Source organism: Panthera tigris, chromosome A2 (assembly GCF_018350195.1).
Source record: "Panthera tigris isolate Pti1 chromosome A2, P.tigris_Pti1_mat1.1, whole genome shotgun sequence".
Taxonomy (NCBI): domain Eukaryota; kingdom Metazoa; phylum Chordata; class Mammalia; order Carnivora; family Felidae; genus Panthera; species Panthera tigris.
Window position 1 is genome coordinate 15,632,326 of NC_056661.1, and position 27,204 is coordinate 15,659,529.

The following is a 27,204-nucleotide window of genomic DNA, read 5'->3' on the forward strand; positions in this document are numbered from 1 at the left end:
AAAGCGGAAAATAAAAAGTGAGGAGCAGAGAATGGAAAATGATACAGATCATTGGAAGAAAAACCAAGTGGAACTTCTGAAACGAAAAATGCCCTAAAAATGAGACACCCGAAACTCGGTGGATGGGTTTAAAAGTGGGTGAGACGCAATCGGGGAGAGATTCGATGAACTCGAAGGTATGTCAGAAAGAATTTTCTGGAGCCCTGCTCAGAGAGACAAAGAGGTCAAAAGACTACGAAAAAGGTTAAGATATGTAGAACAATGAAGTAGTAACCTATGCCTCCTTAGTATTCTAGAAGAAGGAGAGGGAGAAATTGAGGCAGAGCAGTATTTAAAGGACTAAGAGCTCAGCATTTCCCACTACAGATTCACACAGCCTAACGAATCCTGTGTAGGGGTTAAAAAAAAGAAAAACGTATGTCAAGATGCATCATGATGCCAGGACATCATGGTGAGCCCTGAATCCACGCCAAAGATCTCACTGCAGAGGAATGTTTACTTCATGGGATTTTGAAAAAGTAAAAAGGTAAAAGTTAAATCCTGGGCTGGCAGCTTGGCGCGACAAGAGTTGAAATGTGCTAAGGAGGTAACTTCAGACTTGGTCGAAGCATGCAAAGTGACAATTTCAGGGAGTTGACCCCAAATGCCAGTTTTTAGCCACCCAGGAGCCGGTCAGGGTTCAGACATCGCGTTTAGTTGTTACGCATACAGCTGCTTTTAGGACGGCCTCCCCACCTTTTTATTTTCATGACACATACTTTCCGGAGAGACTGGGCCAATCGTTCTAATTGCAGAACGGCCTGCGCTCAGGATTTGTCACATTGTTTCACTGGGGGTCACTCAAGACTGTTTTTTTCTCCCCCTCCCCGCCTAGCAGTGACGTAGGGAAATGCCGAAGTGAACGGTGTGAATTCGTACACTTTAGAGTGTATACTGTTGAAAACGCAGAGCCTGGAGGGACGCGGAGCAAGGTTAGAGGAAACAAGGAATTTAGCACCCGGGGGTCCCTTTGTCCGTATGACCACTTCCAAAGGACAGGGCCTTCAACAGAGTAACCCGGAGGGATCGTCTGTAAATTAATTGCTGACTTTCCGTGTCTAGAGTAGCTAATTTGCGTGAACACCACCAAGTGGGCGTCCTTTAGGAAAGGCCTGAGTAGAACCGACAGGATTTTTCAGGCCAGAGAAAACAGATGCGGAAACGAGTTTATGGGAACACATTACGGCCTCTCCCCACGACGACTCAGCTGGTCACCCGTTGGGAGAGGCGGCCGCGTGCTCTGTAAACACCGGGCCCCGGGGAGCGGTGGAGAGGCCCCTCCGTCCTTTCTGTTGGTGTTGGCCAAGGTTATCTCTTCGCCCCACATATTTGTGCCGGGAACAAACAACCGAGACCAGCAAGAAGGCGTGATCTGCTGAGGAAGAACAGACGGGGCATTGTGAAAATATTTTCCAGGGCCAGAACAGACCCGGGGCCACACTGTCCCGATCCGTGACCCCTTGAGGACCTGTCCTGTGTCCCGCTGTGTTGTTTTGTGCTTGTGCTTTCCTTTCATAGCAGGAGAGGCCTTACGAATCTCACTCTGCCAGGAAACACACATGCTTCATTTCACAAGCTCAATAGTTCAGATTATATTGGATTTCTTTGGTCTGTTGATACTCAGAACGTGGTCTGTGGACGAGCAGGGGCACCACCGGGGAGCCTGTGAGAAAGGCAGACCCGTGGGTCCCTCCCCAGGGCTCTTAAGTCAAAACCCACATGCTCTCGTGGGACCCCTGGGGTGGGGGACGTGGGCACGTCAAAGTCTCCAGAGCACATTGGTTCTTAAACCTAGCTGCCCATCAGGATCATTTGTGGAGCTTTTTTTTTTTTTTAATTAAAAAAATATTTTTTTTAGAGAGAGAGTGCGTGAGCAAGCGGGGGTCGGGGGGGGGGGGCAGGGGAGAGAGAGAGAGAATGAATCTCAAGCAGCCTCCATGCTAAATGCAGAGCCCGACTCGGGACTCGATTCCACGACCCTGGGATCATGACCTGCGCCGAATTCAAGAGTCAGATGCTCAGCCGACTGAGCCACCCCAGTGCCCCATCTGTGGAGCTTTAAAGCACAGATACCCCCTGGGGCGCCTGGGTGGCTCCCCTGGTTGAGCATCTGACTTTGGCCCGGGTCATGATCTCATGATTCATGAGTTCGAGCCCCACGTCGGGCTCTGCGCCGAACAGCTCAGAGCCCGGAGCCTGCCTCGGATTCTGTGTCTCCCTCCCTCTCTGCTCCTCCCCCGCTCACACTCGGTCTCTCTCTCAAAAATGAATAAATGTTTAAAAAAAAGTTGTTTTCAACACAGATTCCCCCTCCGTTTTCCTTTTCCCGCCATTCCGAGCGCTCCTCTGTGAATGATCCCCTTCTGCCCGCTTTTCCCCACCTTTTCAACTTTCGCTAAAATACATTCAGAGTCGACAAAACGACGTCGGGCGTGCGCTCTGCTGGGGAGAAGACCAACCACACCGGGCTCCTCACACAGTCCCTTTGCTTGTTACTGCTCCCCCCTCCGGCTTCTGCCCTGTTTGTTCTTGTTTTCATATTGGCTCTTCGACAGCAAGACTCCTCAAGAGGCATCGATACTGCAGGTTTCTCTCCTCCCCGGACGCACCGCACTGTCGCCTGCACCGGGCCTACCTCCCCCAGTCTAACGGAACTGTCTTGTCAAGGTCACCCGTGACCCCTTGTGGCTCAGGCGAAGGTGGGCTCTCAGCGTCCCCTTCTTGCCCTCTCTGCCGTGTCTGCCCGGGGTGATGACTGCTCCCTGGGGCGCATCTCCCCGGAGGCCTCCTGGACGGCCCCGGCGTGGGCTCCCGGGTCCCTGCCGTGGCTGCTGGTCTCCTCTGCTGAGTCTTTCTGTTCTCCGTGATCTCGCAATCTCGCAGCGCCCCGGCTTCTCACCCACGCTCGCCTCTTCCGCGCAGCAATCTCGTGGCTTCAAGCCATCTACACACTTGTGACTCCCACGCTGTCTCCCCGGCCCCCGTCGGGCCTCAGACGTCTGTCTAGACGGATGTCTGCCATCTCTCCATCGTCCTCATCGGGATGTCTGCGAGGCACAGACAGGCGTCCTGCACTTCACCTCCCCGGCACCTGCCAGGTGGTGAGTGAGCCGTGGAAGGTTCACGTGAGCAAACACCAGCTGGGGTGACAAGGACCGTCCACGCTCCAGGTGTGTGGGTGACGCACGCACGGTGTACCCGGGGTGACTCCGTGTACGTGAAGTTCAAGAGCAGCCACGGGAACCTTGGGTGCTGGAAGTCAGGAGAGTGGCTGCCTCTGGGCAGAGACGGGGCCACGACGGAGGCGGGGGGCACGGGAGGCCTCTCAGGGCAGAGAATGGGCGAGCCTTCATCTGGGTGCCGGTTAAACCAAGCGTTTCCCCCACGGACGCGCCCTGAGCCGGACACTAGGGTGCGTGCACCTTTGCTCCCAGTTTGCCTTTGATTCAAAACACCCAGACTCAACCGCTCTTCCCGCGTCCACCGCTCCTCTCTCGATCGAAGCCCCGGGCTCTCACCTGGATGACTCCTAAGCTGTCCCCTGCTCCCAGTCTTGACCGAGGATGTCCGCTCCCAACGCAGCCACAGGCCGGTCGGGTTTTCTCCTTCCAAGGCTCACCTGTGCCACGTTTCCTTCCGAGGAAAGTCTCAGATCTTCCCTGTCGCCCGCAAGGCCGGCATGACCCAGCCCCGTGGCTCCCTGCCGCCCTTCCACAGGTCGGGCCCCTCCTGTCCAAGGCCCTTGTCCGCTCTTCCCTCGGCCTGGGGGTGCTCGTCGGCCAGGATCGACCCCTCGAGGAGGGAGCCGGCCTACTGAGCTTGCGCTCGACACCCCCAGCTCTCTTTTTCTTCCTTATTCGACTCTACTGTCGTTCCTTTACCCTAGCACCTTCTTTTCCAACACACCGCATGGTCTGAATGGCCGTCCCCCCCTCTCCCACCCCAAAATGTCCACCCAGAACCCAGGGCTGTGACCTCACTTGGAAAAGAGCCTTTGCAGGTGTAATTAGGTGTTTGGAGATGAGAGCGTCCTGGTTAGGGAGGACACGAACCCCGATGACAAGTGTCCAAGGGGATGTGAAGACAGGGGCAGAGATAGAGGTGATGGGTCTACCAGCAAGAGTTGCAGAGCGGAAGGAGCCAGGTATAAGAGAGAGCATATGGTACGATATCATCTGGGCTATCCGAGAGACAGCGGATCCGTGGGGGACCCAGAGCCCAGGGCCCAGGAGAGTCCCCGTACGGGAAGCCGAGCAACTTTTGGGGGTCGATGAGAATGGCCTATGTCTTGACTGTGGTGGTGCCTACACGGGTCCCCGCGTTTGTCCAGACGCGCCGCGCCGCGCCCTTAATACGGGGGCATGCTCTTGTATGTAAATTCTATCTCCAAAAGGGGGCAGAAGGAGGTGGTTGCTTTGTCTAGAAAAAAACGTAATAATTATCTAAAGCCAATACCCACCGTGGACCCTGAGGCGGGTCTAAAGATGTGATTTTAGAATCTCAAAACGTGTGGCAAGAATGTACAGTGCCAGGAGGCAGGAAATATAAAACCGAAGGGACTGAAAAACAGACGGCGCTGGCTGTTTGGAGCCCGACCCAGGACGCGCCTGCGAGACGGCACCCCCGGCAGAGCCCACGTTTCAGACCACGCGCCTCCAGCCTCGCACTTGCCGCTTCAAGACTCTGGACCGTGTCGGCAGCCACAGCCAGGCCGGAAGACCTTTACTGAGTTAGCAGGGCAGCTGTCCTGGGGGACCCTGGCCGGGGGGGGGGGGGGGGGGGGGGGGGACTTATCAACCCCGCCCACTTCCTTCTCTATCTGTTCTCTCCTTGGGGGGCGGGGCTCAACTCCGATAACAGATCACTGATTTTAGTTACAAAGTGAGATAAGTGCAGGTCAAAGGGTTCAAAGGTTTTGTTGAATACGAACCAGTGACCGGGTTCGGAAACGCCGTTGGTGGCTTTCCAACAACAGCTGTTTTACAAGGAGGGAAAATCCCACACCCATCTCTGATGAAAATATGGATGCAAAACCCCCAAATAGGATGTCAACTAATAGGAACCAGTAAGATATGAAAGGATAGTGCCTTGTGACCGCTGCGGGCCGGGCCCCTCGGGAAGCAGACTGAGACAGAGGTCGGTGTGCAGGACCCCAGTTGGGGAGGGTCCCGGGCAGTCCCGTGGAAAGGCTCTTGACCCAGGGAGGGGGTGTTCTGAAGGAGGCGGGAGGGCCTGGCCTTTATGCTTTTGCACTGACCACTGTCGGATGCTGTCGCCCTGTCGGGCGTGTAAACCCAGGCCAGGTGGTTCCCTTTAGTTGGGCAGTTTGCAAAGGGCGGACAGCTGAGGACCAGTGACATTGCCAGCAGCTGGGGTCATGGTCCTTTCTTTATCCTGAAGGGGATTACAAAGCACGCAGCAGCAGCCAAAGTGGGGCCGAGTCAGAGAGTGAAGATACAATTTAGATTCAGGCAGTGTAGACAGTGAAAGGAAGAGAGCAATGCAAAGGTGCCGGCTCCCTGGGGGTCCTTCTCCCTCGGGTCCGAAGGGGCAGGATGGCCGCCACACGAGCTGGGGGACGCCGCGTTGCTAGACTGAGTTCATCTTGTGGGTCTATCCTGAGCTCGTCCGAACCCTCCCAGGGGAGGTGGGCAGGCGAGGGGGAGGTGGCTTTAGAGTAGTTCCTCACTAGCCTCGCACCCCCTCTCCCCTCATCAACTGGGAGAATCGAAAGACGTCCTGCTAGGACTCAGATGAGCTGTGGTTCAAACTTGGCCCGAGGGGCTGCTGTGCCAGTGTGCCTACAGCACCCGTCAGTGACCAGGTGACATGGTTGCAGGACTCTGAGGACAGTTGAACACCAGAAAATTAAGTGCTGTACTTTGCAGTATTAACAGAAGAGAGAGAGAGAGAGAGGGAGAGAGGGAGAGAGAGAGAGAAAGTCCATCACCTCAATAGACGCAGAAAAGACATCTGGCCAACTTCAATACCCATTTGTAATTTGTATCAATACTCTTAGCAAACTGGGAATAGAAAAGAATGTCTCTAATCCAATACGGAATATTGCAAACGTTGTTCTTATTCATGAAGTTATTTAGAGCGTTGCCCCGGAGGCGGGGAACGAGGCAAGCATGGCCTCTGTTGCCTTCTATTCAACATTGTACTAGAGGTCCTGGCCAGTGCAATAAGGCAAGAGAAATAAATAAGAGACATAATTTCCTACTTATCCAGGCTTATTTACCTTCAGACTGCAACTATTTGAAACAAACCTGGCAGGTTAGCATTCTCTTATAAAAAGCATCTAAAAAACAATCTTGGAGTTTCCAGGATGCCACAAAGTCTATGCACTTGGCTCACAGAAGAGGAGTCCCTTGGGCCCTCACTCTGGGGATATATAGAATTCTAATAAGCGTCTCTTTTTGTCTTGCAAGCCCACACCACTTAGAAACAGCAACAGAGACCGGCACGTGGCTCAAAAATCCGAATGTGAGCTACCAGCGTGATAGGAAAGGACAGGAGTGGACATGGGTAAACCATAAAAAACGATACAAGTTCAAAAAGCACGGTGCTCGCAAACCACTTATTACTGGGGCAAACAGCACTCTACGCTGAGGCAGCCTGAGGCCACTGCCGTATAGGACAGTCACTGATACTTGTAATAGTGACTTCCTGCCATCAGGAAAAGATAAAATTGTGGTTTTGTCTCCCCACCTAACAAGGACGGGAATTATGCTCCGTATGAAAGATTTTTCTCGTGGCTGAGTTTTCAACAAGTTTGGTCACCGGTATGGGGGAAGTTTTGGTATTAGAAAACTCATAGGTAACATCTAATATCTTGAACAGTCTACCCAAGGGTTTCCATGGCTTAAGCAATGCTTGTGCAGAAAGTAGGAGGTTCAGTCTCACAAACATTGGGATTGAGCTCGTATAAGGGGCCCTCACGCTTGAGTCCCAATGGGGAGGTCCGGTCTGGTGCTCAGTCCGGGGATATCCTTTCTCTCAAGAGCTGTTACTATTTAAAGGCAGCTGTGGCCCGGCCACGTGAGCGCACTGGGCTGAAGAGGCCGAGCAGGGTGTGAGTTTGCCCTCTGATAAGGAAGGACTGACAGCATAGAACATCCATGGCGTCTACCCTTCGGTCTCCTCAGTTCATCGTGGGACCACATGCTATCAATGCCCCACACACATCCACTTCTCCTCGCCAGGAGGTGACCGGCGGAAGGTTCTTTGTGTCTCTTCACCTGGAGGCCTTTCTTGGACACCGGAGCCTGCTCAACCCAGGCACGAGAAGTGCTGGGATTTGATGCCCCGGGAGCAAGGTGCAACCCGAGAAGCAGGGAGCTGGTGGGTGACGCCCTGGCCCCCCACTCCGGAGAGGGATGGGGCTTGGCGGAGCACCGTGGCACCCTGCACGTGAGCACGCCCTTTCCCGCCTCGTGCCCCCACGCCCTCACCGTGCTTCCTGGGGTCCCCTCCCAAGTGAATTGCCTGAACCCAAACTCTTGTCTTAGGGAAAGCCAACTACTGGACCTGGATGCCAGCCAGAGGACCATGGGATCCCAGGGCTGACGTTGAGTGCGGTGGTAAGACTCCAGCACGCTGCTGGGCCAGTCACCAAACTCCAACCGGGGCAGGACTAGGGTGAGGAAGACAGCAGCAGGCTCTGGTCGACCAGCTTCCGCCACCAGAGGTGCCGTGACAATGAGGATGCCCTATGACACATGCAGAAGAACAGGCGAGACTCAGGCCAAGGTGGGATCCCGGGTGGCATGATCGGGAAGTGGACCATATTCAGAGGCCTGCAAAGTCCCCTTGGCTCAAGCCACGCCCTGATTAGGAAGGCAGGGGACTCTGGATGGGACATGGGCCCGTCTGGGCGGATGCCCTCAGGAGCCTTGACACCCCAGACCCCCCTGAATGCTTGGGTCTTAGCAAGTGGCTCGTGGCCGTCGTAGAGGGCAGCTCCCTGACCTGGAAATCGTTTGGAGGCCTCTCTCAAAGAGAAGAGCGGCCAGATAACCTCTGTCCCCCCAAGATCTGCCGTCACTTGCACTCAGTGCTCCTCGATCAGACCACAGGGGCGAGTATCAGCATGGCCTGTGGAGAGAATCACTGTCCTGCTTGGAAAGAAAGTGAATCATTCCCCCAAAGCGCTGAAGCAGCTGGCTAGTGCGGACCGCCAGGGGCCGGAAGGGCATGTACGGGCACGGAACTCGAGGATGCCGGCCCAGTGGGCGATGGAACAGAAGCCGGCTAAGGAGAGCTATTGACAGAGGGCTTCTCCTCTGGGACTCGGTGTTCGGCACCTGGGCAAGGACCCGTGAATCCAGTCCTAAGGCACTGCTGAGTGGTTCCCGGGAGGCTGGAGACCGTGGCGCACTGAAGTGGGACACGAAGGCTCGGAGGGAGGGCCTCTCCCTCCTGGGACGGATAGCAGGTGGGCGAGCCCCCCTCCTGGAACAGCGAGGGCGGCAACGTTAGTCCTGGCGAGGAGCCGGGCGGGCCGCTGTCCTCTGCTGGCCAGAGCACGCAGGGGATGCTGCTTACACCGGCTTCCCAGGACTTCTGATTCACACACAGCCTGACGTGGGGCTTGAACCCATGAACCGCAAGATCAAGACCTGAGCCGAAGTCGGACGCTTAACCGACTGAGCCACCCGGGCGCCCTCTTATCGTCTTTTTTTTTTTTTTTAAATATAATTTATTGTCAAATTGGTTTCCATACAACACCCAGCTATTGCCTTTTACTTTTAAAAGACTTGCTTACGTGAGAGGAATTAGGCCTTGAACTTCTAACGGAAAAGCTTTAGAATAGAAGCATTTCTACATCAGCGAAAGAATCATTAATGTCCGATGTGTGCATGCCATTTAAAAATGTTAAGCATCTCTACGGATCGTTTCAGTTCATAAGAACGGACATAACAAATAGCAAAGTTTCTATCAAATAGGATTACTCACTATAGACTCAGAATGTACTGCACACTGAGAAAAAACAAGCCCTTAAATGTTGAACAGAAGAAATTGGTAACAAAATCCCTTTATGCTTCTTTTGTCATCAAAAGGTCTGAGCCATAATTGAGCAGGAGCCTTGAATGTTTAAGTTGAGCCAAAGCTGTGTCCTGACAGCCAGGAATGCACCATCTAGACAGCTCAGCACATCGAAAGTTCAGTCAAGGCTTGAGCCAACATTCTTAGGAACCCAGAATATATAGACCAAAGAGGCTTGCTTTCTCGGTCAAATGAGGGAAACCTCAAAACTAGGTAAATGTGCAAAAAATAAACATTTAACACTTCATTTTGCTAAAGGCAGGAGTTAGACACGCAAAAAGTAGCAAAACCAGAGCACGAGGTATTTGTATGTGGAAGATTCGTCATGTTGGTTTATGTCAAAGAATGTCGTATTTATTTATCTTCACGTGGGACGGTTAGGTTTTAAGGTTTCAAGGTTTCGGCAATGCTTTTGACTTTATTATTGATCTGGAACACACTACACAGGATATTTCGAAGTCGCTACCGAAAACCAAGTTGAAATCTTACTCAGCGATACAGGATTCTCAACACCTCTTCCTTCCCTGTGGGCATCAAACTAAGGAAGATGCAGGGAGAACATGATTAAATGCCTTCTGACCAATAGACTAGCAAGTTCTGTTTCCAAGTATCCCGGTCCTTAAGTAACGGAATAGATTTTCGGAAAGAGTGTCAATTCTGGGCTAAAGAAATATGTGGTGACACTGGAATCCTCACTGAAAGTTCTAGAAGGAACAGAGATTGAGTGACATCCATGGTGAGAGGTAGGTGCGGAAGGAATGCACTATGGAGGCTGGCCTGTCAGATTTGTCCCTCCCTTCTCTCACTCGTTTTTTTTTTTTGTTTTTTTTGTTTTGTTTTTTGTTTTTTTTTTAATTCACTTATTTTTGAGAGACAGAGAGAGCAGCAGAGGGGCAGAGAGAGAGAGGAAGACACAGAATCCGAAGCAGGCTCCAGGCTCCGAGCTGTCAGCACAGAGCCCGATGTGGGGCTCGAACTCACGAACTATGAGATCATGACCTGAGCTGATGTTGGACGCTCAACTGACTGAGCCCCCCCGGCGCCCCAGTGAGCCCAGATACTTTAACTGGGCGGCACGGGATGGATCTGACTGCTCCATCAGTAACCCAGTAATCCAATGGTAAATTGGGTTGCAAAAAATGTCTGCCCTCCTCTGATAAACACAGCGTTTAGCTCGAGAGACGGAAGTGAATCGAATCCTCATGTTTGCTGTTCATTTTCCTTTTAACTGGTAAAAATACTGCCTATAAAAGTTGATGGTCACGTTTTCAGGGCATTTGTATCTTTTTTTTTATGATGAAACAGAGAAAATGAATTAGATTTTGAAAAATAAGGTTTATTTGTAGTAACTATCTTTAATAACTGTTTTTATTTTTAACATTTACTGAAATGGTATATGCTTTGTGCTAATGCGGAAGGAGAAGGCTCTTCTTCCCGCTCTAAAATCTCTTCTTTACCACAAAGAGTTCTCACTGCATCGGAACGGAGGCCCCGGAATGCTCGCAGAGGGGTCTGGGCCGGCCGGCCGGGATCAGGCAGCAGGCTCCCCTCTGCTCAATCAGGTAGCTGCAATAGGGAGTCTAGTTCTAAATAGTAGAAGCAAAGTCTATATATTAGAAAAATAAAGAGAGGGAATATAACAAACTGCTTCAAAATACGTGTCTGAGGTGAGAAACAGCTTGTACTTTTATGCTGTGGCAGCTTCCAGAAGAAATCTTCTTCGGGTTTTAATCTTCGGGTTCGTATCTGGAAAGAGATAAGAAAATTCAGGGAAGACCATAACGTCATGATACTTTTTGTCGTTGTCGTTACCAGATGAGTTTACGCGAAACATCTCTGGTGACCGAACCAGCAGCGTTGCGTTTTTCACTCGAAGTCACTGCTCCGGTGGGAGCCGGGCCCGGTCAAGGCAGTGTGACGGTGACGCGGAGGCGGCTCTGGCAGCAGGTGGGACAAAGGGGCGACCAAGTGTGAAGACGCTTCTGGACTCTAAGTCTCTACAGCTGGCGCTTAGACCCACGGCAGCTTAGCGCAGCAGAAACTCAGTAACCACCCGAACTGTCAGATGGGCGCAGGGTGCTGATACGACCACGCGAGAAGGTTAACCAACCCCCTTCTCTAAAGAACTAGATCTTGGATTTACTTCCCAGCTCTGTTCCCCTGGAATCCAGGTAACATGTCAGCTGAGTTTCCAGGTGAACCCGCCGAGGACGGAAATGAGCCTGAAGAGCAGACCACATCCGGACCGGGACGGCTGTGGGTGCACCGTGACCGCGTGGCGGGGGCCACGGCTGCAGGCGTCCCCCCACGTGGTGAGCTCCCGGAACCGGACACGGCCCTCCCCGGGTGTCGCGCGGAACAGGAACTCCTAGGCCACGCCGGCTACGGCGCCCATCTGCAGGGACCGCCTTCTCTGGCACCTCAACTGTCACGGAGGGCACAGCGTGGCCGGGTCTCAGGCTCCTGTGAGAACACTCCTGAGGAGAAACGCCAAGGCCGCCCGTAAGCTGGCTGGGTTTCCTTTCTGATATCCTGCTTAAATGACCGTTGCCAAGAGCGGCCTATCGTAGCCGTGTGTCTGAAGTTCCAGCCCTGGCGGGCAGTACGGACAACGCTTTCCTCAGACGCAGGCTTCCGGACCCAATGACAGAGCAGCTAACTACCCACTGGCCTGACCTCTCCGGACACAGGCTGAGATTTCACGAAGAACAAACATCAACCCGGCAGTGACGCAAACCCGAGAGCCGCGCGGGATCAGCAAGGCTTACTTGGCCAGTCTTCTCCTCAGGTCTTTGATCTGGTCATTCTTCCTGGTGAGAATCTCTTTCATGTTTCGATAAGCTGCTGTCTGTTGGAATTTCTTGTCTAATTCCTGTGCAGTGAAAAAGGTCAGCCCGTTACTGAGAAACGGCGAAGGAGAGAAAGAACACACCTGATAAAAATGTGTATTTTGGCTTTATTTTTACTAATATTCTGCTTATGTTATTTTCTGATTTCTTTTTAAAATTTCCTTACGTAACATTAAGACCGTTCGAACTTAAAAATACATTCCTTCAAATGAGAAGTCAAAGGGCAACACTGTCAACCCGTAACCGTGTACAATGTTAGCGTAGGACTGAAGCATACTGTGCCCTGGACGTGGGACGTCTGTTTGAGACGGTAAACTCATTCTCAGGTGAAATAAGCATGAGCTTTTCCCCAAATCCCCAAGTAGTGTCAGTATTCTGGGAGGAAGATTTTTCATTCAGTTACATTTTAGCCCCTGCATGCTTAAGAGTCTCATCCCTAAAGTGAACAGCACAGTTTTCTACGCATTTCATGTAAGTTAAGAGCAAGGCATAGTATCCTTTAAAGTTTGTTTGTTTTTGGAGAGAGAGAGAGAGAGAGCGAGCGAGCAAGGGAGGGGCAGAGAGGAGAGAGAGAATCCCAAGCAGGCTCTGCACTGTCAGCACGGAGCCTGACGCGGGGCTTGAACTCACAAACCGTGAGATCGTGACCTGAGCCGAATCCGAGAGTCGGACGCTTCACCAAATGAGCCCCCAGGTGCCCCGAGGCATAGAATCCTTTAAAGAGAAGTCACCTATCCCTTTGCCAGGCAACGTGGGGATGAGCATCGCAGGGCACAGGGCAGCACACGTAAGCCGTCTGTGCAGGAGTATTTTACCAAACCAGAGGAAGGAGTGGACATTTTTTTATTACCACAGATAGTTTAGTGCCAAAGACAGAAGACTCTCTCAATGCCCAGAAATGATTGATCTCTAACACGCACTGGCTGACACCTTGAGAAAAAACAAGGTAAATCCGCAGCTGTCCTCCAGCATCTCCCTCAGCTCCCCCTCCTCCCCACTTGGGCAGACACACGCGGACAAGTCTGACCTTTTCAGCCATGCTCAGCTGCTCCTGGACCCTGAGTAGGTCGTGCTTGGCTGTCGCGAGATTCTCCTCCAGGGACTTCTGGTTTTCTGTCTTGTCGTTAAGTGTCTTCTGAAACTCACTCTTTAAAGCAGCAACTGTGTTTTCCAGGTCGTTCAAGTCTTGGGCCTTTATAAAATCCTACGGAAAACACATGCACGGACATAATTTCGTGTTGACATCCGAACCGGCAACTGTTCTATGACACTCATTCGACCTCGTGACATGAGAGCAAATGTTTTGGGCATGCACGTCGGCCTCCCCGGCCAGCCTGGGTAAGCTCCAGATCCCTGAGGGTCGCCGGCGCGCCCAGTCACCCTCGGCCCTAGAGCACGCTGTCCTGCACACGGCAGACGCTCAGTGGCCGCTGATCTCCAAATCTGCGAATTGTCATGTATGCGTTGCTGGAACTCCACAGAGGGACAGGAGAGAGGTGAGCTCTCAAATCTGACAAGGTTGTGTGTGCCCCGGGGGAGGGAGGGCGGACGGGTTTCCGTTTTGAAAAGTCAACTTAGAAAACATCCTGAAGAATGCTGAGTAACACAGACGGTAAAATAATCAACTTAATACAAGAACTTTAAATCAAAAATTTAATAGACGTAGGTCTTAGTCATTATTTACATTAAAATATTATGAGAGCCTAATTAATGCTTACTGGTTATATGGTTTGCTAAATTTAGAAGATCTTAAGTTTTTGTTTTTTAAAGCAAGATGCATGTTTGCACACCCTGTCGGCACAACAAAAGCAGCTGGATCTTGTTTTTGACTGGATAAACTTATAACGGAAAAAGCTGTATTACCAGGCCGGGAAAATGGTCGATAATTGCTAAATATGAAGACAGATCAGAACTACCAACGACAAACTCCTCACTCACGTTTGAAGTCTGGTCCTTACGAAGGTTTTATTTCTGCACAGCTAGTGAAAGCGTGCACATATCTTCTTTTGCCCAGATCTTAAAAGTAATTTTAAGAGAAATTCTTCATCCACAAACGTTTGCAATTGTTTTGAGAAATTATGAAGCTGCTCTGGAGTGTTTAGCTCTGTTTTCTAAATCTACAGTCCTTGATACAGGATTGAAAATCATAGATCTCTCCTTTGTTATTTTTTTAGCCATCTAAGAATTATCCTATTTTATTTTTACTTATTTTTATCATTTTGTAAATGTTTATTTTTGAGAGAAGACAGAGCACGAGGGGCGGGGAGGGGCAGAGACACAGAATCCGAAGCAGGCTCCAGGCTCCGAGCTGTCAGCACACAGCCCCACCAGGGGCTCGAACTCATGAATCATGAGATCATGACCTGAGCCAAAATCGGACGCTTAACCGACTGCCACCCAGGTGCCCCAGGATTATCCTATTTTAAAAACATCTCCAGATGAAATGACGTCATGGCTGAGTTTTGCCTCAAAGAAACGTGAAGGGAGGGGCGACGGGGAGGAAGCGGGAAGGCAGCCTGGCCAACCCCAGGGGACCAGGAAGCCGAGTGACGGGCACCGGGGTGCATGACACCGTACCCTCTACTTCCGTATGAGTTTGAAGTTTTCCATAAGGAAACCATAGAAGTGCAATGAAGCAAGTCGGGGACTGTTTGGCGGACATCAGCGATGATGGTACAACCACTAGAAAAGCCAGAGCTACGCTGAAAACTCCCTCCAGCGGCCCCGCTGACAGGAAGTCTGTGGCAGCGTCTAGCGTCCACGGCAAGGCCACCTGTGCACGCGAGAACCTCCCTCGGGCAGAGCCATCCTTGGTCACGCCCCTCGGACGGGCCTGGAGAGCCACCACCGGATTTGGGTGCGTTACACGAGTGCCACCAGACGGAGGCGGGTTTGAAGACGCAGACCGAGTAAATTCACCCTATTCTGTCACACTCGCCAAAGGCCGACTTAATCAGAAGTTCTATATAATAACGCCAAATACCAATCCAATGAACTAAAAACCCCTCCTTTCGTCATTTCCTTTCCCCCCATTGTAGTTGGAAGGTCAAGGTAAAAGGGAGAAGAGCTAAAAAAAAAAATAAACTTGAGAATATCTTGTATGCTGGCGGGTTCTGGGGACCGTGAGGCGGGTGAGCGGCGGGCCTGCCCCTTCGGCCCTCTCCCGGCCTTCCCTGGACAGGGATGTCCCCCTGCAGGACCCTGGTGGCATCCCTCTCAGGGAGTGGCAGAGGAGGGGCAGAACGAACAGTAACTAAGGCTTCACGTTAAGGTTGCACTTTTAGTCTATTTATTCTATTAGAAAACCACGACAAAGATAGCTAAAACTTGTTCCGCCTCTTTAAAAAATGGAAGGGTAACTGACGTGTAATATCCTATCAGCCTCAGGCAGACATCGTATTGATCCGAGATTTCTGTACCGCTCAAAGTGATCCTCGTGATAAGCGTGGTTACCAACTGTCACAAGATCATTACAGTGTCATCGACTGCATTTCAAACGACTTTCACCTTTTGACTTCCTTGGTCAAGCTGTAAGTCCTGCAGTGCTCTTTCCAGTTTTGACTTCTCATCTAATGCCTGTGTTGCCTGTAATCAGATTTAAACAAAACACCCTCAGTATTTATTCTGTAAGCAGCTCTTTCAAGAATTTTGGCGAAGTATTTCTCGGTTACCTGTATTTCAATGGTCTTCAGCCTCGACTTCAATTTCTCATTCTCTTCTTGAAGTCGTTCAATTTCCTTTGTGAGTAAATTCAAGGTTTATTATTTTAGCTACGGTCTTTTCAATACTTGAAGTTGTTTCGCTTCAAAGTGTAATTTCAAAACTAAATTTAATTATCTGTCAGCTCAAACATCTGCGTGCCCTGGTTCCTGGTGACATCCAGTCCCACCCAGCCCATTGGCCTCCACACCTGTGTGTCACTTGCGGTCTCTAAGCCTCTTTCACAGTCTCTCAGGCTCCCTTCAGGCCTCCGTTCTCAGCCTTCTTCCAAAGTCTCCCTCTCCTGCCACCTCTCACCTAGCTGATCCTGCAACTCTTGGGACTTTTCACGGCCAACACCTGCACTTATCCTAGAAACACAGCCTTTTTTTTTTTTTTTTAAGTTTTAAAATTTTATTTATTTTGAGAGAGAGAGGGAGGGGAGGAGCAGAGAGAGAGGGAGAGAGAATCCCAAGCAGGCTCCACGCTGTCAGCAGAGAGCCTGATGCGGGGTCAGTCTCACAAACGGTAAGATCACGACCTGAGCCGAAATCAAGAGTCGGACGCTTAACCGACTGAGCCCCCCCAGACACCCCCTAAAAACACAGTCTTTATCAGTGCAACGCTCTACACCCAAGCCGCTAGGCACTTCTGACTGAACTTGGCCAGAGGCCTTGGCTCCAAGCAGCTCCATCCGAGGGTCGGCAGGGAGGCCAGTCCCTACGCTCAACACACGCATGGGGCCCGAGAGCACCGCACTCCGTGCCTAATCACGCCGGCTCCCCTTCTGGCCGTCACTGCTGTCCACGCCCCCTTTTCTTCCTACAGACATTTTAATCTGCCTTTAACCTTCAGCCCAGCTCAGGAACCACCTTCCCCCAAATCTGTCCTCAACCACTTGGATCCGGAACGGTCTTCTCTGCCACCCTGAGGCACAGACGTTAGCATTCTCCTATCTGTTTCTAGACTGTTAATTCTCCCTTCTCAATGAGACCACACGGTTTTGGAGGGCAAGAGACTAGGGACTACACTGCTTTTTATCTAACAGCATCCAGCATAACGTTGGGAACACAGGAGCCGTGAAAATTATTCGTAGATTAGTAATTGATTTTTATTAACCTTCCTAATAAAAAAATCCCACCGTTGTTCTTGCAGACTGTAAACTTCAAATGTCCTTCAATAAACACTGTCCAAAACGCCCTGCCCTTCGCTTCGCCATCAAAAGACACAATTAAGAGCTGCTTCAGACTTTCTGGAAGGTGAGTGCCCTCTCCTGGCCCACTGGAACCACGAAATAAAGTGACTACAGTGGACTGAGTATCCTCCATGGACCCGAGCCCCGGTCAAGCCCCCCTCCCTCAGAGTCTCCCCCCTACAGTTGTGCAGGCACCGAACGAGAGGGTTTGCCTTTCTCCAAGCAAGGGCGGCGTTACCTTGTTCAGGAGTTCCGTTCCGCCCTCATTTAGTGGAGCAAGCTTTGGCTTCAGGGCATCCAGGATGGGCTGACACAAAACAAAGAAACCAAACCAAAGTCACCACAGAAGAAATCACATGTAATCGCTCGACATTTGCACTTTCTTTCTTTTTAAAAAAAGTTTTAAGTTTATTTATTTATTTTTGAGAGAGAGAGAGAGAGAGAGAGAGAGAGAATGAGAGAGAGAGAGAGGGAGAGGATCCCAAGCAGGCTCCACAGCATCAACACTGAGCCTGAGGTGGGGCTCAAACTCATGAACCACGAGACCATGACCTGAGCCAAAGTTGGACGCTCAACTGACTGAGCCACCCAGGCGCCCCTCGACATTTGCACTTTCTAAGTGGAAAACACCGTGTAAACGTATCCACTGGATGTCGGCTCCACATGGTGGGTGGGGGTCTCTGTTGGTTTGGTTCTCTGCTACATCCCGAGACTACGACAGTGCCTGGCCCACAGCGCCCAAACATCAGAAATGCACATGAAACCCACCCTCCCCAAATCCTTTAAAGAGCTACAGACGGAAGGGAAAGGCGGGAAGGAAGGAAGAAGGGAAGGTGCTCGAAGCCAGAGCGGACAGAGGTCCCGGCCTCTGCGGACAGGAATTTTCACCTGTTTCAGGGAGTTGAAACAGATGTGCGCAGGAGCCCGGGTCTGGGAAAAGTGCACGAGTGCAGCTACCCCACAGGCGAAGGAGAACTTGGCCCAAGTACCCTGGCAGTTTGGCGATGCGCGTTAATGACAAGTGAATCCACGCCCTCTGACCCGGAAACGCGCTCCGGAGGAATAAGTGGCAAATTGTTTTGTAAGGAAGGGTATGGCGTATGTCTGTGGATTCAGCTCGGCAGTATCCTTGTATCAGGTGCCAGGGAGCGTTCGGGGTGCGGCTGGTTAAGGGCTCGTTGCAAATACCGAGAATGAGTGAAAAGAGAAGTAGGTCACTGGTCACTACTAGGGTTGTCTCCACTGGACAGAGGAGCACAACAGGGCCCGGCTGCCTCCGGCAACCCGCTCAAGGTCACTCGGCGAGAGAGCCGGAGCCGGGACGAATGCCCGTGCTCTGCACCATCTGGGCGAAGAGCCTATATGGCAGGGAGCGGGGTGGACGGCAGGGATTCCGTGTGTGAGTGTGTGAATGTGTGTGTGTGACTATGTGTGTGTGTGGGGGGGGGGGGGAGACAGAAGCAAGTGTTCACAGTTACTTTTTCCAAAGCTCTCCTTCTTTTGCCTGAAAACAGGAATGTTTGAATTCTGCTCTTGAATTAAACGCGTTCCCTTGAGGGTTTGCACCCGCACCTCTGAACCGCTCTGAGCACCTCAAGGATACTAAATGCCGGCCACTAGGGTGTGGGCTTAGGACGACGCCAAGTTACCTTTTTATTCGAAGACGTAAATTCTGCTTTTTCGAATTCTGCAACTTGTTCTAATAATTCTCTGGAAGATAGAAATGGGAAAAAAAATTCATTTAAAATAGGTTTGCATCCCAGACACAGAAGAATAAAACCACTGGCACCGATCTCCCACAACACGTCGGAGAGAACAGAGCACCCTGTCGAAAATGATTCCTAGTTACCAATGGCCCAGAGCCCAACCCAGGGACCAGATTTGCATATTCCACGGCACCTAGGATCGTGTGCCTACTGAGCATACGCTCTAATTGCCAGAATGAAACTACAGTGTTAGTTCAAATCTCGTACAACTTGTCCTCAATTCCGAATTTCTTTTTTTTTTTTTTTTTTAAATTTTTTTTTTTCAACGTTTTTTATTTATTTTTGGCACAGAGAGAGACAGAGCATGAACGGGGGAGGGGCAGAGAGAGAGGGAGACACAGAATCGGAAACAGGCTCCAAGCTCTGAGCCATCAGCCCAGAGCCTGACGCGGGGCTCGAACTCACGGACCGCGAGATCGTGACCTGGCTGAAGTCGGACGCTTAGCCGACTGCGCCACCCAGGCGCCCCATCAATTCCGAATTTCTGAGGTGCTTCAGGGAGACTGCTCTCAGACATGATTTACATCGATCGTCAGCTAGTGAATGTTCAAGAAACGCAGACTGGCTCTCATAGAGTAAGTAGCCTCGGAGGCATGGGATTAGTTCCGTGATACCTACTGAAAAAAGAGTATCACCCCTACTGGGAAGGAATATGCTGTACCTCTAAGGAAGAAAGCTGGTTCGGGAATGAACCAACCACCTGACTATTCCCTCTCCCTGCCCCGGTGTGGTCCCAGTCTGGATCCCGGGGGTGGCCCACGCGGGCGCCTGGGAGGGGACGTGGTAACCACTCTCCCAAGCTTATTGTGGTGCTTTCTCCAAGTTTTCTCAGCAGCTCTCCCTGGCAGCCAGTGGACTGAACCGGTTTTCCTCCCCGGTTCAGGAAGGCCATCCCAGGGTGGTTCACCAATCTCTGCCACCGTGCCTGGGGGCGGTCAGTCTTTCCTCATTTCTGGCCCGGCTTCTCTTAAACTAAGTTTGAATTTCATTTTACTTTTTTTTTTTTCTAGTTTTGAATTTTTTTTTCACGTTTATCCATTTTTGAGAGACAGAGACAGAGCAAGAGAGGAAGGGGCAGAAAGAGAGGGAGACACAGAATCCAAAGTAGGCTCCAGGTTCCGAGCTGTCAGCACAGAGCCCGACGCGGGGCTTGAACCCACGAACCATGAGATCATAACCTGAGCAGAAGTCGGATGCTTAACCAACTGAGCCACCCAGGCACCCCTGGGTTGTTGTTGTTGTTAATGTTTATTTATTTATTTTAAGAGAGAAAGAGAATGAGGGTGTGCATGTGCGAGTGGGGAGGTGGGTAGGGGCAGAGAGGGAGAGAGAGACACACGACAGAGAGAGACAGAGAGAGACAGAGAGAGACAGAGAATCCCAAGCAGATTCTTGTCAGTGCAGAGCCTGATGTGGGGCTCGAACCCATGAATTGTGAGATCATGACTGAGCTGAAAACAAGAGTCGGATGCTTGACCGACTGAGTCACCCAGGCATCCCTCATTTTACCTTGTTTAAATTAATGAGCTCTTTGATACCTTCGAGGTTACAAAACAGTTTTGTTTTTTGTTTACATTTCCTATTTTAAAGTAAGTGTATAACTTAAAATGTAATTATAGAAAAAACTGCAATCCTCCCGGTCTGAATTGACGGTATTTGAATTCATCTTTCATTTGTTTCATAATCTTCATCCCCTCATCGACCTATCATGTCTAAAGACTCATTATAATACAATCCGACCAACAAAGAAATGGGCAGGGATCATTAGTAACAGCCCGAAAAGCAATTCCATGAATCTCAAACGCCTCTGTAACAGCCGGGATTCGGAGAAACAGAATTCTGAAGGGGACACCGAGCGGCACCTAAGAGATCACTCGGTGGGTACCCAGAGGCCGTCCTGCTGCCCACCCCACGCTTCCTCAGGCCCCGGCCCCGACAGCAGAAGCGGCGCAGACGTTCGCTAACTTCTGAGACCGTGCTGGGGCCTCTACCGTCCTAACCGCAGAGACGGACGTGTCACCTGTTTTCAAGTTCCGAGATGTCCGTCTGCAGCTTGAGGTACCACTTCTCGGCTTGGGAGAAGAGCTGCCGCAGGAGTAACACGTTGGTGTGCGCCGTGTTGATGAGCTCAGACTCCACCTCGCTGTAGACCACGGCCTGCAGCCCGCTCAGGACCTCGGACACCTCGTCCACGGTGAAGGTCTCCTCCACTAGCCTGCGGAACAACCACAGTCCCAGACTTCCGGATGAACGACCCAAACCGTTTACGAAATAAAACAAGACTAAGAGACCCACATTCGGGTCGACCGAGGGGTGACGGGGTTACTGGGAAAATCTCTTCGGGAACGATCTTCTTTATGAATAAACCGTACTGAAGATACCTGAAGCTCAGTTCACTTTTGGGGTCTGTCTGAATGACCCAATTGCGGGTGTACGTGCCCTCTAATACAAAGTAGGTGCTCAGAAACATTCCCCCAAGCGTTTACCTTTTTCTTTACGTTCTCGGTTTAAACATTTTTTTATTTTAATCTCCGCTAAAATCAGTCTTCTCACATTTAGCAGTTTCAAGAGTCCCCTAGAAGGTAGTGTTTTTCCTTTCCTTTCCTTTCCCTTTGTCTAGCATTTCAATAATTGTATGAACTACTCCAATGGTAGCAAATGATTATAAGAAAATAGTTATGTGCTGCTTCTCTTGGCATTCCTTTTTTTTTTTAAGTTTATTTATTTATTTTGAGAGAGGCAGAGACAGTGTGGGCAGGGGAGGAGCAGAGAGAGAGGCAGAGAGAATCCCAAGCAGGCTCCGCACTGTCAGCACAGCCTCCGACACGGGGCTTCAACTCACGAGACCTCGAGATCATGACCCGAGCCGAAGCCGAGAGTTGGACGCTTAGCTGACTGAGCCACCCAGGCGCCCCTTTCTCTTGGCATTCTTGAGGCCCAAATGAAAAAACAACAAAAAACAACTAACTTATCTTAGGTGCAGCTCCTCTGAGCACTGACCATTCCCTAAAAAGGAAGTCATCATCAACAACAGCATTAAAACCCACTCTCCCACGGGGCAGGTTTAGGTTGGGAGGGACCTCAGAGCCATTTTCTTCAACCCCCTGGCGTTCCAGATGGGGGCGGGGGATGCAGACTCAGAGGGCAGGGGTGACATGGCCCTGGTCCCACGGTGGGGGTGACTCAAGCCCACAATCGTTTCCGGGAGTCTCAGCAACACGCCCAACAGCCGAATCCCGAAAAAGCTCCTAATTTAAAGGACAGTTTGACAGTAAGACCGTCTCTCCCCTCCTGGCCCCAACCCTCAGCCGCTCAGGGGACAGGAGTGATGGCCCCATCACTCCTCACTTCCAAAAGGACAGAATTAAGGAGCCCACCAGTTTGACCAGAGTTATACTCAAGTTAGGAGTATTTGTTACCATTCTTCAATGTTTCATTTAGCCAGAATGAGCCAGTCTAAAAAAACCACAACTTCAACTATTTTGGGGGAACACCCTTATTCAATACATCAACCATCTTCCTCTATTCTTTAGTAGAACAAACCAAATCTGCTTCCACTTTTTTTTTTTTTTTTGGCAACCCACGTTCATGGTTATGAACAGCAATTAAGGCACCTGCTGTATAAAGTGAGTGATGAAGTATCTTCCGTGGCTCACAGCCACGTTGCAATCGTTGCTTTCATCTGCTGGCGGTCAGGAGACCAGCTGACCAGGTTACATCGGTGGGTCGAACATGTAACGGTCTACAGCTGGTGGCGTCCCCTATCGTGTGCCGCGCGTGGCTTTGCGACACGTGTCACTCACGCGGAGGCCTTTCTCATTTCCATCTCATCTGACATTTAACCGTGCCAAAGTCTGATCCCCGAGTAATCTGGGGTGTCTTTACTACTTAGTCCTTTCCTTTCATTGGCTTCCCTATGTTTCTCCAGATCAAACATGAATTTTCCACGGACTTTAATTACATCCCACGACAGGCTCAACCAAACTCATGATCATCTCTTGCCGTATACCCACGAACAGTGTCGGTACCAGCGCAAGCTTTCTGTGGTTTCCTGCTGTTTTCCCCCCTCCCAGTTCTTCAGTATGAACGGCGTAGGTGTCTTCTTGCTAACTGCCACGCCTTATGGCTCGAAGCCTTTCATTAATAGCTCAGGTAATCCAAGTTCTGGGATCTTTAATACAGCAAGGCAATCATTAACCTACAAGCACTTCGCCATTTCCTGACGGCCCTTTCGAAACTTAGCAATCTCATCATTATCCTATGTGTACGTTTGGTAACAGATTGCTCCCACTACAACCCGGTTTCCCGAATTTCACCTATCCACGGGGCTTGGTGGAGTCACTCTCAGGGGGGACCCGATCATGATAATCCCGGCAATGGTTCCTACGGCCTCCGCAGCCATATCCCCACACCGGCTACCGGAGAGGATCCAGGTTTCCCCTGGGGTTCCCTTTGAGTCCTCTGATACCTGCTCTCCTTGAGGTCTTGGAAGCAGGAATCGACAGTTTTGAGTCTCAAGCCTCTTCTGGAACGAGCAAAACGCATGTAGTTAATAACTTCGTTTTGATGGTGTTCATTTAGGCCCAGCTCTGCCTAAAAGAGAGAAAAGCAGATGTTAGTCTTGGAGGTGTGATGAAGGAACCAACGATGAAGATACAGAAGGGACCGCTACGTGTCCACCAAATTCCATTCTCCCCTTCCTCCCCGGGGAAATGGCTGCCCAACTGGAGGACGCTTCCCAGCCCTTCCTGCGGCCACTCGATTGCTGCTCAGTACTGGATGTGAGCGGAAGAGGTGAAGCCTACTCCAGAGCATGGGCCTTCCGACAGGGTTGGGTCTTTGCCGCACCTATTTCCCTGAGACCTGGAGCGGGGGTGGGGGGTGGTGGTGGTGGCTCAGCTGAACCTCACAGTGCTCTGGGGGTTGGGCGGACAGCACGATGAAAGGGACCCTTATCCCGACCCGATGTTGTGGAGCAGCACTGACCTACAGACCTAGATGAGCAGGGAAACGGCTGCTAAGTGAGAAACACACTTAGGTATTCTTGAAGCCACTGTTTTTGTTTGTTTGTTTTGATATATATGACAGCGACTTAACCTTACCCTGGCTAATGCAGCTTTAAGAAATGTACTGGGTTTTTGAAACAGTCATGAAGTGGTCTTTATTTTAAACCAGCTGAGAGCTGGACAACTATGAGCTAGAAATTAGTGAATTTTTTTTTTTCAGTTTATAGCTACGCTGAAAAGAAAAGGATACTGCACAATTGAATATCTAATGTAGGGACTCTATGAGTCAGGAACGATCTTTATTTTAAGAACAATGATCTACCATGGCCTTCCTGTGGGAGACTAAGGTCTAACTTCCGAGCCTCTGTCTCAGACTTGTCACCCTCTTCACAGTGTCGGAAGCAAACACCAAGGCCATCGGGCATGATCTCCTTCAGCCCCCAGTCTCTCACGGTGGCTTTTCTGCATCCACACGGCTCCCCTCTGCAGTCTCAACTTTCTTAGGACGAGGGTCTCTGAAGGTCAGGACCTTGCCCACCTGGTTCCCTAAGGTACCACCATCCCCGGTACTAAGCACAGGGCCTCACAAGCAACAGACAGGTGGCAACAAATGAACTTAAAGAGCTTTCCTCCTTTTGAGGGTCACTTCTTCATCGGGCCTTAATCGGTTCTTTCAAACTCCTGGAGGACTTTATTTAACCAATTATTCTCCCGTCTCAACATTCCATGGGATTCTTCCCCGCTTCAGACTACAGGGAAGACTATACATATAAACCTTATTCAAAACCACACAAAACCCCTCAACCCTGAGATTCCCTTTAACTACCCTTGCTATGCCATCACCTAGCCCTTAAACCCATTCCTGCTCAAATTGCTTTTGTAAAGCTCACCAGCAACTTTTTTTTCTTTTTTCTTTCTTTCTTTTCTCTTTCTTTCTTTCTTTCTTTCTTTCTTTCTTTCTTTCTTTCTTTCTTTCTTTCTCCTTCCTTCCTTCCTTCCTTCCTTCCTTCCTTCCTTCCTTTCTTTTTTAGAATTACCGGGGGCTTTTATTTATTTATTTAGAAAACTTTTTAAATTTGGGGCGCCTAGGTGGCTCAGTCGGTTAAGCATCCGACATCACCCCACGGTGGGCTCTGTGCTGACAGCTCGGGGCCTGGAGCCTCCTTCAGATTCTGTGTCTCCCTCCCTCCCTGCCCCTCCCCCAAGAGAGATTCTGTCTCTCAAAAATAAATAAAACATTAAAAAAAATTTTTTTTTAATTTGAGTACAGCTGACACACAATGTTACACTCGTTTCACTGCCGAGGTATTTCAGTGGCCCATGGCAATGGTGCCCCCCAACTCTGGCATCATCCTTTCTTCCGAACCTAACTTTAGGACTGTGCACTGTTCTAAGTACGGCTGCCATGCCCTATCCGCTGGAAAGAGGAATGGATCTGTTTCTGCATACAGGCCTGGCCTCTTCGGAACAAGTCAAAACAAAAGAAGTTACACCACCCAAGTTCCTTCAGCTGTACAATGGAGGGCTTGGACTCTTTTTTTTTTTTTTTTTTTAATGTTTATTTATTTTTGAGACAGAGACAGAGCATGAATGGGGGAAGTTCAGAGAGAGAGGGAGACACAGAATCCGAAACAGGCTCCAGGCTCTGAGCTGTCAGCACAGAGCCCGACGCGGGGCTCGAACTCACAGACAGTGAGATCGTGACCTGAGCTGAAGTCGGACGCTCAACCGACTGAGCCCCCCAGGCGCCCCGGGCTTGGACTGTTAAAGTCACTCTCGCAACCGAAAGCTGGATTCAATCACGCTCTCGCTCCTCAACTCGTTGCAGTACACTGCTGTTCATGCCGTCAAAGGGCTGTGCGTGTGAAAACTTGGGAGTTGTAGGACCGGAGCGAGAATCCCGCCCTGCGCCGTGGGCTGGCAGCCGTTCCCTGCAGCTCCCCCGACCTTGGAGATGTGGCTGGGCCGGGCCCGCCCAGGTAGGGGTGAGGCCTGACCCGACGCGGGGGAGAGAGGCGGCCGGTACGCCGAAGGGGCTTGGGCCTTGGTTAACGGAGCCTCGGCGGCCGGGAGGCCCAGGGGCCGGACTGGGCCCGGCGGCAGCCACGCCCTCCCTCGGCCCCGGCTCGGCGTCTCCTCCGCGCGGGGCGGCGGCGCCCGGCCGGCTACTCACCATGGCGGCGGCGGGAGTCGCAGCCCGGAGGAGCGGGAGAGGCCAGGCGGAGCCCCGTCAAGCCCGGGGATCGCCGAGGGTGGCTGGGCCGCAGAAGATGCGGAGGGCGGGCCGCTTGTTTGGAAGCCTCCGGTTGCTAATGGGAACGGAGACACGTGACCCCAAGTGATGCACTTTTATTGGTCCTCGAGATCACGCGACAGGAAGTGCCGCGAGACCCGCCGACTGCCGCATGCGCATTGGCTTCCAGAGCCGGGAAGTCCCACCTACTCGCGCCACGCTGACTCTGGCGGCCTGTGCCGTTGCCAATGGTAACGGGAGCGGAGAGGCCGCCGGGACCCCCAACGTCTGGCGCGCACCCCCCCCCCCCTCCCCCGGTCCTCCCAGACCCCCAGCCACGGAGCCTCGGGTTGCAGGGAAGGGCTGGCGCGCTCTTCCCGGGCTTGGTGATGCCGAGGGCGGTGGCTTGGACGTCTGACTCCCCACCTTTCAGTGGTCTCAGGGGGCCTGGCCTGGGCGCCCAGGACTGACTTCTTTTCTCTCCAGGGGACCCTGCGTGGCTGGGATAGGCCGGCAGCCCGAGCGCTGCCAGGTGCCAGGATAGAGCTTTGAACGGTCGTCTCCCCGCCACGCTCATCTCCCCCCCGCCCCCCCCCCCAGTCCTGGTAAAACTAATAGCACCTTTATCGTTAACAAATAAGCGCAAAAAGATTGATGACAGAGCAGCAAATTTCAAACTGTTATGCCTAGAATCCCAGGGAAGCTTGCTGAACAAATGCTTCCCAGGTCTCACCGCCAGAAAGTGGGAGTCAGGAAGTCTAGCTTGGGTGCTTGGAATCTGCAGTTTTTATCACATAGGAGTGGTCGGGCACCACGCTTTAAGAAACGCTGTCCTGGGGCGCCTGGGTGGCTCAGTCGGTTAAGCGGCCGACTTCGGCTCAGGTCATGATCTCAATGTCCGTGAGTTCAAGCCCCGCGTCGGGCTCTGTGCTGACAGCTCGGAGCCTGGAGCCTGTTTCAGATTCTGTGTCTCCCTCTCTCTGACCCTCCCCCGTTCATGCTCTGTCTCTCTCTGTCTCAAAAAATAAATAAACGTTAAAAAAAAAAAAAAAGAAAAGAAACGCTGTCCTAAATCATCAAGGAAATGCAAATCAAAACCGCAAGGAGGTAACACCTCACATGTGTCCGAGTGGCTAGTCCAGTGAAAAATACCAAGCGTTGGCCAGGATGTGGAGAAAAAGAAACCCTCGTGCACTGTTGGTGGGAGCGTAAATTGGTACACGGTGCCCTGTGAAAAACAGTATGGGGGTTACTCAAAAATTAAAGACAAATATCCTATGAGCCAGTGATTCCACCGTTGAGTATTACCCAGAGAAAGCCAAAACATTAATTCCAAAAGATATATGCACTCCTGTGTTTACTGCAGCAT

General features: G+C 51.2%; 1 protein-coding gene across 3 annotated transcripts; it reads right to left on the minus strand.

Moving 5' to 3' along the window:
* Positions 1–10,402: 10,402 nt before the first annotated feature.
* LZTFL1 (leucine zipper transcription factor like 1) lies at positions 10,403–25,911 on the minus strand. 3 transcript variants are annotated; one of them, XM_042978756.1, is made up of 11 exons: positions 25,776–25,911; positions 23,065–23,189; positions 20,617–20,811; positions 18,480–18,540; positions 17,069–17,137; positions 15,608–15,673; positions 15,444–15,521; positions 12,964–13,140; positions 11,856–11,959; positions 10,773–10,833; positions 10,403–10,673 (listed from the first exon to the last, which is right to left on the minus strand). In XM_042978756.1, exons 1-10 carry the CDS (start codon positions 25,776–25,778, stop codon positions 10,815–10,817), a joined length of 897 nt encoding a protein of 298 aa, XP_042834690.1. In that variant the 5' UTR covers positions 25,779–25,911; the 3' UTR covers positions 10,403–10,673; positions 10,773–10,814. The 3 variants fall into 3 exon arrangements, with proteins under 3 accessions (XP_042834690.1, XP_042834691.1, XP_042834689.1); XM_042978757.1 differs by having other exon boundaries at positions 10,403–10,693; XM_042978755.1 differs by having other exon boundaries at positions 10,403–10,833.
* Between the last annotated feature and the right edge of the window lie 1,293 nt (positions 25,912–27,204).

Excerpts from the sequence above, each read along its gene's own strand:
- LZTFL1 (XM_042978756.1), bottom strand. Across the intron at positions 20,812-23,064 it reads CAAGACCTCAAGGAGAGCAG|GCTAGTGGAGGAGACCTTCA; the intron begins GTATCAGAGGAC and ends GTTGTTCCGCAG. Across the intron at positions 13,141-15,443 it reads TTGACCAAGGAAGTCAAAAG|GATTTTATAAAGGCCCAAGA; the intron begins GTGAAAGTCGTT and ends TGTTTTCCGTAG.